At 27.8% G+C, this 13,435-nt stretch overlaps 3 protein-coding genes across 3 annotated transcripts; 2 read left to right on the forward strand and 1 right to left on the reverse strand.

Annotated features, from left to right (window-relative positions):
- Positions 1-146: 146 nt before the first annotated feature.
- coro (protein coronin) lies at positions 147-6,976 on the reverse strand. Its single transcript, XM_089179880.1, has 7 exons — positions 6,345-6,976; positions 5,664-5,748; positions 5,351-5,556; positions 4,691-5,172; positions 1,220-1,597; positions 853-1,096; positions 147-754 (listed from the first exon to the last, which is right to left on the reverse strand). The coding sequence occupies exons 2-7, from the start codon at positions 5,689-5,691 to the stop codon at positions 575-577; spliced, it is 1,518 nt and encodes a 505-aa protein (XP_089036006.1). The 5' UTR covers positions 5,692-5,748; positions 6,345-6,976; the 3' UTR covers positions 147-574.
- A 536-nt stretch (positions 6,977-7,512) lies between these two features.
- On the forward strand, positions 7,513-10,284 carry LOC107066889 (uncharacterized). Its single transcript, XM_015321917.2, has 4 exons — positions 7,513-7,714; positions 7,826-8,484; positions 8,553-8,665; positions 8,750-10,284. Exons 1-4 carry the CDS (start codon positions 7,700-7,702, stop codon positions 10,138-10,140), a joined length of 2,178 nt encoding a protein of 725 aa, XP_015177403.2. The 5' UTR covers positions 7,513-7,699; the 3' UTR covers positions 10,141-10,284.
- Positions 10,285-10,484: 200 nt separating this feature from the next.
- Positions 10,485-13,429, forward strand: LOC107066845 (uncharacterized). The gene is made up of 5 exons (XM_015321835.2): positions 10,485-10,994; positions 11,266-11,643; positions 11,721-11,999; positions 12,215-12,708; positions 12,783-13,429. Exons 1-5 carry the CDS (start codon positions 10,830-10,832, stop codon positions 12,931-12,933), a joined length of 1,467 nt encoding a protein of 488 aa, XP_015177321.2. The 5' UTR covers positions 10,485-10,829; the 3' UTR covers positions 12,934-13,429.
- Positions 13,430-13,435: the final 6 nt, after the last annotated feature.

Below are 13,435 nucleotides of genomic sequence, written 5' to 3' on the forward strand. Positions count from 1 at the left end.
ATATATACATATATGAAATTGTTTTTAAAAGAGATTTTCTTTTTATTTACGATATCGTTCTTGCTTATATATTTATTATTTTCTTTCTTTGATTTAAATGAATTTTTATCTTTATCAAGATACAGGAATTGGTGGGTAGCAAAGTATTTAAATAGAATATTTTACTTTTGTTATTTTACAGCAAAATATCTGTACAAATTAGGCACTCTTTTTTTCTTTTCAACAATTATTGTTATAAAGTTTCATATACATAGTGAAATACTATAGTATATATAATCATGGGATGTTCTTAATACTAATAACAGCTAACACCATATTAGTTAACTTTTTAACACAATAAAGAGATGTAAAGATAATACAAATGTAGATGTATGATGAATGATGTACAATAAATAGCAAAGATCTTTGCAAGAATCAAAACACGCCTCACAACATCGTTGAAACCTACTATTTACACAAATTGTTATATCAAAATATATAATTACTTTGTTACACGATTAATTTCTTTTGTATTATTATTATTATTATTATTATTATTGCTTTTTTTTTGTCAGCTAAAAATATGACTTTGAAATTACACTTCGTCAGAAGCTAACAACTCTCTGTCAGCTGGAGAAGATGTTTTTTCATTTCTCTCTTCTTCCTTCATTTGAAGAGCCACAGCTGATTCCAATACTCGTATCCTTCCTTCGTGTTTTACAATAACAGCTTTTAACTTTCTAATTTCCTCTGTGAATTCTTTTAACATTTCTTCCTACAAAAAGTAAAAAAAAAAATACTATTTTTAGAATATGAAATATAACATGTGTATATGAATTGTTGTTTCATAAAAAAAGAAAATATAAAACTTACAAGAATGCCAGGTGAAACTTGTGCAGTATTTTGTGCAGTATTGGATCCAACTTTGGCTCCTTTATCTAATATATTTGTTTTCTTATGTACTTTAAGTTCATTTTTAGATGACGATGGTTGATAACCATCTCTAAGAGATATCAGTATGGGATCAGCATCAGCACCGCTCTCCCATTCTTCTGCAGTTATTGCAGCTGTATCCCCAGGAGTATCAGGATACAAGTCTTCTTGAAAAAGCTCAGACTATAAGACAATATAATATATAAAAGAATAAATGAAAACAATAATACACGCATATATATAGCAAAGTTATAATTTCTAACAACATAATACATATAATAATAATAATTTGTAACAACATTTACCTTTTCTAGGAACAGTCATCGAAATGACTTGACAAAAGCCTGAATTATTTAGTCGATAAAATCTGCTGATTTCACAGCTATTAACATCACAACCTCGTTTTGGCATCATTCCTATGCCTCGTTGAGGGTCAGGAGTTTGAAAAGTATTGATATAATGAACAAACGGAGGTTCGGGTGTAATCTCAAAGTATCGAATAACAGAATCACCCTTGCCACAGAGATATACCAAATTTGTATCAGGATCATACAAAGGAAACATAACTCCGTTGCTGGTATCTAATTCTACCATAACTATAGGTTCACCTAACATATCTGGGGCTCGTAACGAATACTGCCTTTCAGACATTTTACTGAACCCAGTTGTGAAAACCAAACCTCCCCTGAAACAGAATAAATATTATTAAATATTAATAGAAAATGTTAACTTATTCAATTATTGGCACTGGATTAGTAATGTTACAAGCACTATTAGATAATTAAATTGATATGCCATTAATATATTAATAGATAATAAAACTACTCCAATTTTGTTTTAATTTGGTAGGTTTGAGTGGTGAACTTAGCATTTTCTCTCACTCCTTTATACAATATGTGTAAATATAAGTCACATAATTATTGAAGATATAATCGACATATCTTCTTTAAATAGTAACATGATTTTTGGTGCAAAATTCCATGAAAATGTGTGTACATATTTATATATGCATATATATATACACGGAGATATGACTCCATGAGAAAAAGTAAATTAATTTTCCTTCTTTTTTTCTTTTTTTTGTTTTTTTAACAATAAAAATTGAAACAATTGACAAACAATATTACAATAAACGTATTAATAATTTGAGTAGGATATTTTAACAAAGGAAAATTAATTTATATTCGTTTTTAAAAATAGAAATCTTCCCCAGTAGATATGTAAAATATGAGATATTATACATAAAACCGAAATCCCTACTGTAAAAGATGTGACATAAAGGATAATCCATGTTTTATTTGTGTATAATGTGTAATGTACATGGAAGATAGATAATCAAGTTGGCCGCGTGCCTGATTAAGGTACATACTGTATATTTGTTTTAGTTTTATTTTTATTGTATTATATCGGAGGCAATACACATTATATCTTCTGTACCTATATTAATCATCAGTACTTATTAACATCCACCTTGTTACAACATAAACAGAGACTTTGCAACTGTTCATAAGTGCTTTCATCGGAGGAATTATTGTTTTACTCAGTCTGTAGCCACGTACAAACTTAACTTGTTAAAAATGCGATTATATTGCTTCTATACATTTAAATAATAAAGATAAAGTAAAACTTCAACAGTACATTTATTAATTGAATATTTCAGTAACCAGCATTAGTAGTCTTCACAAACTGTACCATGTTGCTGTAGTATTAGATTTAAAAAAATAGGACATTTTATTATATAGTTAAATGAAAATGAAAAATAACCCTTTGACAACATTAACTGTAAATGAATTTTTGTCAATCATCTATCTTCTAAGAATGCAAAAAATGTTTCTGTGATATATGTATATGCAATATAGATCTAACAATACTTCCCTTTCAAATTTGTGAGCAGCAAATGATTCTTCTTATTTCCAAAAATATAAATAAAATGTAATAGTTAAATATATTTTAATATAGAGAATCATATATATATATATTCTAGACTGAGACAATGATACTTTACATTTTCAGCATGATACTTCGGATGAATAAGTTAATGTACAATACTTACTGTAATATTTAACTGGACATTATAGAGCAGACGTCTTGATATTTGCATTTATTAAGGTGGTGTCCTCCTCATGATGAAATTTCAACCTTGAAGTTTTCCATTAAAATTATGTGAATCTTGCACTACACAAATTGGAAAGACCAAGTGATAAAAAGCAATGGAAATAATTCTATTGTGCAGACAAATGCCTCATTTAGAAAGCTGTTGCAGATTTTTTTTCTCATAACCAAAGAAATAATCCAGAAATACATAAAAAGGATCACAATAAACCAATGTAGCAAGCAATTTGACTAAATTAGGCTGATTGTTTGAAGCAATTAAAATATATATCCCTTTTTTACTAACAAAAGAAAGAAAAGTATTCAATTTATAATTCAATATTTTCTCTTTTCTTCTTCAATTAATTTATAGTTCAAATAGTTGAATCCTAAATAGAAGAGCAATTAATATGATATTAATTATAATGTAAAAAGGCGGATGTATATAGTTCGATGATCGATAGAAAAAAAAATATTACTTGGCTACGTTAAAAAAAAAAAAAATTAGAGTATGTAGTACCCTGTATAAACCATTAATTTATATGTATAAAATGATACTCATAATAATACATATAAATTATCCTATCGTTCACAAATATATATATGTTTTGCTATTGTATATAATATTTTGTATACATATTCTTTTAAGAAAACTTGATAATTCACATATTACAATTGATACAAAAGAAATACTTATATATATATATATATGTATGTATGTTAAATTCACTTGCTCATCGTGACACTGTCCTATTTTATTAAATCTATAAAAATAAATAATACTATACAAATAAATTTTCCAGCAATTAAAGATACTGTGCATTTCTATTCTATGCGTGAAGAGCATTCACTGAAATAAATGTTTCATATAATTTATTATTTAATATATTAAATATATATTTTTATTATTGTGTTCCCATAATTATAAAAATGTTCACCACTCTAAGTGTGCATTTGTGCACCATCACCTTGTATGCAAATTTTCATGTGCAATATGCACCAATGTTGTGATTAAATAATAGATATTTGCAAAGCATATAGTGTATTATTGTTACATAGGCGCATTTAAGACTAACTACTGTCATTCTTGTAATATAAAAAGCATCTTACAGGCACATAAAGTTTTTCATTTGTAGATACATTGAAGCATTATAATGCTGTATTAAAACAATTTAAGGCAGCTATATTTTATACTTTTTAATATTTATAAATTACCAGAAATGGAAGACATGCCTTTATATATAAAGTACAGTTCTAATTACTATAGGTGTGCATGCTTAAATTTTGACTATAGTTATAATATGTATATATGTTTATTATTTATTTCAATGTAAATGTTTTAATCATATATATCAAATATCATAAATCTGCCTTTTTTTTTTTTTTTTTTTTTTTAAATATTACAAAAATATCTTGCAAGAGTCTTATTAATGTTCATTAAAATTCAAACTGATTTATTTCAATATTATTATCAAATATAAAATAAAACCTATTATAGTGATAAAAAGCTAATCATAAGAATAAACTTATGAAATTAATACTCTCCTGTCTGTGATTATAATTATATTAAATTAAAAACATTTTCAAACAAGATAAATAAAAATAATGTTACTTACAAGTAAGAGAGATCATTTTTAATCATTAAAATAAACAATAAGAGAATAAAAAGTATAATGTATTTGCATACCTTAAAAATATTGCACGTGTTGCTTTGCTTCCTTCATGGGCAATAGCATCTTCTAAAACTTTTCCTGTTCTTGGATCTAAGATACGAATCCTTTTGTCCTTACATGTAGTTACCAATCGGGATCCATCCCAGTTCCAACAGGCAGAATAAATAACATCAGGATGAGAGTCTATTCTTACTAAACATTCACCGGTTCCAACATTCCAAATTAAAACAAGATTGTCTGATCCAGCAGTGAGTAATACGTTTAACGCTGTAGGATGCCATAGCACAAGACCGACCCTTCGTTGATGCAATTGTAAGTCTACTACAGACTCTGTCAATGTCCTGGAAATACCTCCATCCGGTATTTGCCATATTTTAACAACGCAATCTTCAGATCCAGAAGCTATGACATTATCATTATGAGGGCACCATGCGATATCTAATACAGGACCTTTGTGTCCACCCACTAAGGGATAGTCTGCTGATATTCTTCCTACCTAGAAAAATAATTCAATGATCAGTTTTAGAGATTACTGTAACTAAGGTATTTATGATAATAATCTATGCATATAAATTAAGAAACAAATTCTTCTAAGTATTAAAGTAAAATTACTACAATGTACTCAGTAAAGATATATTGTATAAATAAGAAATGAAAGAAGTTTAGAAATTTACCTTATTATGGGGTAAAACTATGAAAGCACCACCGCCCGCGGACTCAACGATGATAGCCAGAAATTTCGGATTTACGGCGCAAAATGTAGAATCCCATGAGGATTTGGAAACTCTAATATTGTCATAGCATTGTTCCCGTTTTAAAGACGTTCCGTACACGTGGCGGAACTTGCTGCTACGTACAACACGAAAAGACATATCTGCACCTACTTTCAACGCAAACAAAAATTAAACCAACAAATATTAACCTAGAAGGAAACACCAATATCTTGATACACCGGCTATTATGATTATTTTAATAAATTATTGTTACGTGGGCACTGCGGGCGTGGGCGACGCATGGAACATCCCCCAATTTATAAATAGATTCCCCACCCTTGACGTCGAAACGAGCGCGACTGAAATAAGAATATTTCCAAACCGTGATTTTGTATCCCGGTCTCTCTTTCTACGAGTTAATATGTGCAAATGAAGTGTATACCAGGGTTGCCAATTATTACAAATATAAGAGGAAACTTTTCTCTTACTCTTTCTCTTTCTATCTTTCTCTGCATCCTGAGCTTGATGCATCAGAAAATAGATTTCATTCTAACCGAAATTGGCGACTACAGAAATAAACTCTCTCTGTTGCTTTTATAAGAACATGATTCATAATGAGAAACGCTACAGTCACGTACATATATACATATATAATATATATATATATATAAATATATATATATGTACATATGTTAATGTTACAACAATATATTATAGTTAAATAAATAGAGAATTAATGCACGATCTTATCGTGATTGTAAATTGAGTGAGATTGAAGGAAGCTAACATAGAATATTTAAGTAATTTACAATATTCAAATAGCACAATTCAGTACTTTTTTCATAAGATGGAAATGTATTTGTGAATGCGAGTACGCATTCATATGTAAAGAAATACACAAATCTTCCATTATGCTTCACTTTAATGAATACAAAAAAAGAGTTTATATACGTACTACTATTTTATTACTCTCAAGTAGTCTTTGATCTTTACGATATCACTGTAACTTCATGATAAAAACAGTTACTTGATACGGTAACAGTCATACGGGTATGGCAGGTGATGCGTCACCGGTATGATTCACTGAATAAGAGGAATAATTTTCATTAGAATCTAAGAGAACGGTATAAAAATATATTATTTATGCGTCCTTCCTTACTTCTTTTTCATCTTCTTCTTTTCTATACTATACATAGGTAAACAATGTAAAATGTATCTACGCTAGAAGGTTGAACATTTGAATACTCCCGCCATTATTCTAATTCACCACATTGTAATTCATTAGGCGTCCACGTCCTAGTAGCGCCATTTAACACAAACGAATCGGTCGTTTCAGAACACCTTATTTGGAAATGCGCACCCTACTCACGCGAAAACCCACCCCCGGATAATATTATTTTCTTTTAAACTTTTTTAACTCGTATATTTAAATAAATATACATTTAGCTTTAAATTATATTTTTTAATTGTTTTGCACACATAATAATTGCAACAATATAATTGCAAAACATATCACTTGTCAAAATTGTTTTATCGTCATTTAAAAAAGAAAAAATTTAATCTAACTAATCAATAATATAAATTAGTTAATACAAATTGTACTTTACCAACGAATTATAATCCGGATGACAGGCAATGCACGCTTTTGGGAAAGAATTCTCCCCACCCCCAAATTTCACGCGCTGACGAAGACGACAGTTGCGCATGCTTTTTGATTCAATATGGCTGCTTTAGGCGCGAATAATCAAAATGAATACAAAGTTTCAAATAATCATTAAATTAATGAATATCGCGATATACCGATTTTATATAAAATTTGATATTCATATACTATTCATTTATTATAATGCCGTTTAATGACTAATGCCGACACTGACTAATTATGAAGTTAACTTACCTAACTTAGTTTATTTATTTAATGCTTATCATTATATTAAAAATAATAATAAAATAAGAGTAGGATTTTAAATAATATGCTAGAAAATAAAACAATAATATATATATATATATATATATATATATATATATATATATATATATATATGTCATAATTGATTGGATAATTAAAACTGATTTTTCATTGGTTGTTTATACCACATAAACGCCATCATACACGCGCATGTCAAATGATTTTAATTCAGTGTAAATCTATCTCCGTTGTAAATATTATAGTTTATTTTAAGGTTACCCAATTAGTTATCAACAATTATGTAAAAAATATTAATCAGTTAACATAACATTTATTATATTATAAATATTTTTTCAAAGATACATTAGAATAACTTTGTTTTGATATTTCAAATATATACAATGGCAGACGAGGAGGTTAGTTTCAAATTTTAACGGTTTCTTTGCTTACGGTTATATCTGTATGCATTACTTATTATATTGATGATGTTATATTTGTTTATAATTGATTGTTTTTATCATTTGTAGATGTATTTTGCTAAATTTAAAAGTGACGAACGTAGTAGAAGATTAGAACGTTCTATGAAACTTTCTATGTTGAAGAGAAGTGTAGATTCAATTCATTCTGAACAATTCAATAATAATACGAATTCACAGAATTGGAGTTTTTCTATGTTTTCAAAACTTTTAAGAATAGAAGATAAATGTACGCCTTTTAACAACAATCAACAAAAAATAATAACAGAAAACAACAAACAAAGTATAATAACACCAGAAAACAACAAACAAAGTATAATAACACCAGAAAACAACAAACAAATAATAACGGAAAAAAAGAGAAAATATAAATCTTATGTATCAAAAACTGTCTCTTCGAATGATAAAAAATCTCCAGAACAACATGATAGCTTCAATAACAATACAAACAAAGTAACGACAACGAAAATGAACAAATATATTTCTTATGAACCGATAAGTGCAGTTCCAAGTATTAAAGAATCTCCACAACGAAACAATTGCTTCGATAAGAATGATGCTACACCGTTAAATGCTACTTATAAATATCTTGGCCAATCTGAAAGAAATTCTATAAATAATCCAGCAGAAAAATCATTTATACGTTTTTATAATTGGAAAATTCAATTAAACCAAGATTGTAAACTGGTTATCAAAGGACAATTAGAAAGGTAAATTTGTAACACTAAATTTATATATAATAATGTTCATTACTATAATTTTATATTCATTTCTTTAGCGGAGAAATTACGTGCAGTAAACCTATACTTAAGAGATTAACAGCTAGAAGTATACAGTCTATTTGTTTAATCGTATATCATCTTGAAGGAAATATTGTGGATAACGAAAATGGTAAGAATTCAAATTTCTACATAAGACTCTTAATCGTTTTATAATATTATTAAAAATGACTACTGTTCTTAAATTTTCATTTAGAATTACCAAAATATGTGAGATGCAAATTTTACAATGGCTTCCCAGACGATTGGAAAAATGTACATTCATTATGGCAATTATTTATACTTAATAACCATCAATCTAGTTTTTGTTGGCCAACAGATAGCGATGATGATTTAAATAATAAAGTGATGATATACGAAGAGAAAAAAAACGAAGACAAATCTCCTAAATCTTCTAATAAAATGTGTATTTCTGAAACGGATCATAGTAAAAAAATCAAAATTGATAATACATTTACTCTTGAAACATCTGTGCCAAGTTTAACAAATATACAATTACCTAAATTGACAACAAAAGTTCACAATGGTAACATTTCTAATAAGGAAAATCGACAGGAGGAACATAATAGTGTTGCAAATATTACTCAGTGTTTAAATATTCGAAATCAGCTTGCATTAACAGACATTATAAAGGAAGATAAAGTCAATATCATTGCCAATAATTTAATTCATAAAAATTGTCCTAAAGAATACATTGTAAAAATTATACAAATGTTTAATTGTCTTGAAGATGTGTTCACTTATAAAATAGAATCAAACGATGTAAGTAAAGAACCAACGACTGATGACGATTCTGCATTTTATAGCAATTATTTACATAGTAAAATAATATTAAGGAGGCCTTATGTATCAGAATATCAAGAGATATCTCCAATTAAAAAAAGTGTTGATCACGATAATAATAAAATAATAAATGGTATAATGAATCCGATCCCAAATAAAATTTTACAAGAACAATCACGAAACAGTTTTCAACGAACGAATATAAAAGAAGATAAGGAAGACTTTGAAAGTGAAGTTTATGGTACACCTAAAATTGTATTTGAAAAAGTATTAAAAAACAAAAAAGCATCATTAGAACGGGATAAAGAGAAGAAAATACAATTAATAATGCATTCCACTCCTAAGGATTATATCAAATCATCAAAAAACATGAAAATAAATGATAGATCAGCACGTCATTCTAATTTCAATGATATTCATATTGAAGATGATACTAAATTCTCTGTGCTTGATGACAGAATAAAAAAGATCAATAGAGCAATTAAATGTAATGCATTAGAACAACAGAAAAATATTAAACAATCAAAGGCAATATCTGGTAGTCAAGAATTAGTAACGTACGAAAAGAATCATGGTAAAGTTTATGATGATCGGGATATCAACATTATTGAAGATGAAACATCACAAGTAGATAATATGAATCGTATTAGAACACATCATAAAAGAAAAAAGAGTAATATTGATGATAAATATGATAAGAACATTTCCAATACAAATGTCCAATACAAAATTACAAAACACAGTACCAAAAAGCAAAGAATAATAAATACTTTTAATGGTAGGGATCGTTATTCGTGTATTTGATAGCATTAAAAAAAGAATTAAAAAAGAATTAAAAAAGAATTAAAAATGAATCAAAAAATAATATTTGTTTATACATTTTATCAATATTTCTACAAATTTTGTACAAAAGTTAAAAATAAATAATTCAGGAATCCATATAAATTATTTGAATGACCATGTATTATTTTTAAATGATTATTTTATTGTAAAAATCATGAATATTTTGTAAATATAGTTGTATTTTTTAAATAAAACTTTGACAAATTATTAGTTCCATATCTCGACACGGTAGTCGTGTCGCCATATTCATTACTACACGTATATCTAATTAATATAACCAATGTAAGTTTCGATATTTCATTTTGCTTTGATATATATATATATATAGTCATCATACATCTGCAGTAGTATATACCTGTATATATAAATATATATCACTTTTGTATATTAAGGTAAATTTGTGTGTATATATGTGTTTGATATAAATTAATGCTTGATTCACAAGCAAGGAAAGTCGTCTATAAGATTTTGCTTATAAGAGGTGAAAGCAAAGTTGAGATTGTGTGATGTTGAATGCAGGCATATGTGAAATTCGTATAATAACGCACAACGTTGATATAGGTCTAGGCTTTGCTAATGTTGGAATGATATGTATTAAAGATAAAAAATAACGAAACAAAAACAAAATATTTAAAAAGTTCAATATAAAAATGGGTAATCACGCGTCACGTAATATAACCAATTCTCATAAAAAGACTGATGCAGTTACAAATAATGGCAATACGCAAAATACAAATGCGGTTTCACGAAGTTCCTCTGGTAATGACATCGAACATAATTCTACACCATTTTTACCAATTGATAATCTAGCTAAGGTAATTAATTAAATATTTACAAAATTTCTTTCTTCTTCTCTATATAAAAACATTTGTATTTAGAATTTTTTGTATAACCAAGAATTAGAGCTATAAAAAATTATATATATATATATATTTTTTTATTTTAATCCTTTAAGGTATTTATTATCAATTTCTATATTTAATAATTGATATTAATCTATGTAATTCGTTATATATTTTGTGTTTATTTATCATGTGTAAAGTTTATGAATTGTTAATTGAAACATAACCTCAAAATTTTTTCTAGATTTTATCGCATCTTACATATGAAGAAGAACATGTACATGGAGTTACGATGGGTATATTTGAAAAGTACTTATTTCCTAATTATCCTACATTAGCTAAAAATTTATTTACTTATTTGCATCACTCTGCTGAAGCAACTACGCCACATTTGACAGTTTCTATTTTCAAACAACAAGCAGAAAAGTTTTTATCTGTTATGAGCGATCAAACTATATTAGAAAATTATATAATCATTTATTCTAATATAAAAAGTAAAGATATATGTCCCGATCTACTTAGATCTTTACTTATGAATTGTTATCAACTGGCAATGGATAGTAATGGAACTGCAACGTGTATTTATATACATCGTGTTGTCAATGCTGTTGTTGTTTCATGTGTTAGTAAGAAGTACTACTTATTATTTTATTTCATTATCTAAATTAAGATATATATGAATGATTTTGATTATTTCAGTTTCATGGTAAGGAAAGTTTGTCTGTGAGTTATGTTAATAATTGGATGTGGCATCATTGTCCACGTGTTGTACATGGACTACATTGTTATGTAGTTCATGTGTTGACGACAGCTTATAGAAATGGTAAAGCACTGTTATCAAAAGAACAACCGCAACCACATTTAGAAATTCCAACACCTGTATTGGAATGTGCTGACTGGTTTGATCAACCTCAATCATTATTACCTGTGAGCTATGTTTGGTTATTATCAACTACTTTACCACAATGTTATCTTCAGGTAATTCAAATTTATTGTGATTTACTAATTTTATCTATATATTTCTATATGTAATGTGTGTGTACGTATATGTATAATATGTGCATATATATTCGTAATAGGAATGATTTATATTTAGAGAAACAAATATGGCACATATATTACTTCTAAATTAAGTGTTTCTTTAGCAATAAATACAAATTCTATTGGCGTTTCATCGTAGCCTTGTTATTTAGGCAAATAATACACCCAAGGATATTACACACGCCATTATAGCCAAAACTACCGGCAATACATGTCCTAAACACTGGACTTTATTATATAATAGTTCAGAGCATGGAGCAGGCGCTAATCGCTTTCTTCATCATGTACTAGGCTACAGAGGTCCAACATTGTTACTTGTAAAAGCTGCTGATCCAAAAAAGGATGGTGAATATTTCATGTACTGCATATGCTCAGCAGTTGAATGGCGTGAAAGTCATCTTTATTGGGGTGATGAAGATTCAATGGGACTTCAGTTTAGTCCAACTTATAGAGTAATAGAAAAAGGACCTAAAGTATTATACCTAAATACGGGAATTAGAGGTTATCCTCATGGCTTACGATTTGGAAGTAATCCACGTACACCACATATAAGTATTGATGAATCATTCCATTCAGTCAGTATCGCAGGTGCACCATATCCCATTGCTACTTTAGAAGTTTGGGGATGTGGAGATGAGAAGTTAAGGTAATAATATTATATTTCATTATTTTATATATGTAATTAGAATGTAATGTATTAAATAGAATACATTTTTTTAGAGAACGCCAATTGGATATTAAAAAGTGGCAAGTAAAAGAAGCAGAAAGACAAAGAATTGTTAAGTTAAGTGCAAGCGATTGGTTAGATCATCCTGACCGTTATCTTCTAGAACTAGCAGGAAGAGCATCTTACAACGAATCTAATAAGTAATAAGGATTACAAAACTGTATTATGAAACTTACAAATTTATGCAGGATTAGGGAATGAATATTTTTGTATATATGTATATACTACTGAAGTTTTTCTTCAGAAGAAAAGTGTACTTATTTCTTATGCCTATATGTGTATACATATATGCATATATAAGATTGCAGGTAGAATGTCCATTTACAATTTTATTTTTGCAATGTATGTACTTACGCACTTAAGCACAATGCCAAACTAGATTGTAGACAATCAGTATATGCCGTTTTATTTTAATGATTTTTAAAAAGAATTAGGAAATAATGTGACTTTTTATAAGTTTATGCATACTTAAAAGAAACTCCAATGTTATATGATATATACCTTTATGTACTTATGGTTTTTACAAAATTTGATCATATTGATTATGACGTGTTAAAATGTACGAACATTTTCTCATTTAATATGCTTAATAATGTGAGAAATTTTCTTTTATTTTAAATAAACATCTAAGTAAAGAGTTTCTTTT

Source organism: Polistes dominula, unplaced genomic scaffold (assembly GCF_049000335.1).
Source record: "Polistes dominula isolate Pdom_NZ unplaced genomic scaffold, Pdom_raw_medaka contig_49, whole genome shotgun sequence".
Lineage (NCBI taxonomy): Eukaryota > Metazoa > Arthropoda > Insecta > Hymenoptera > Vespidae > Polistes > Polistes dominula.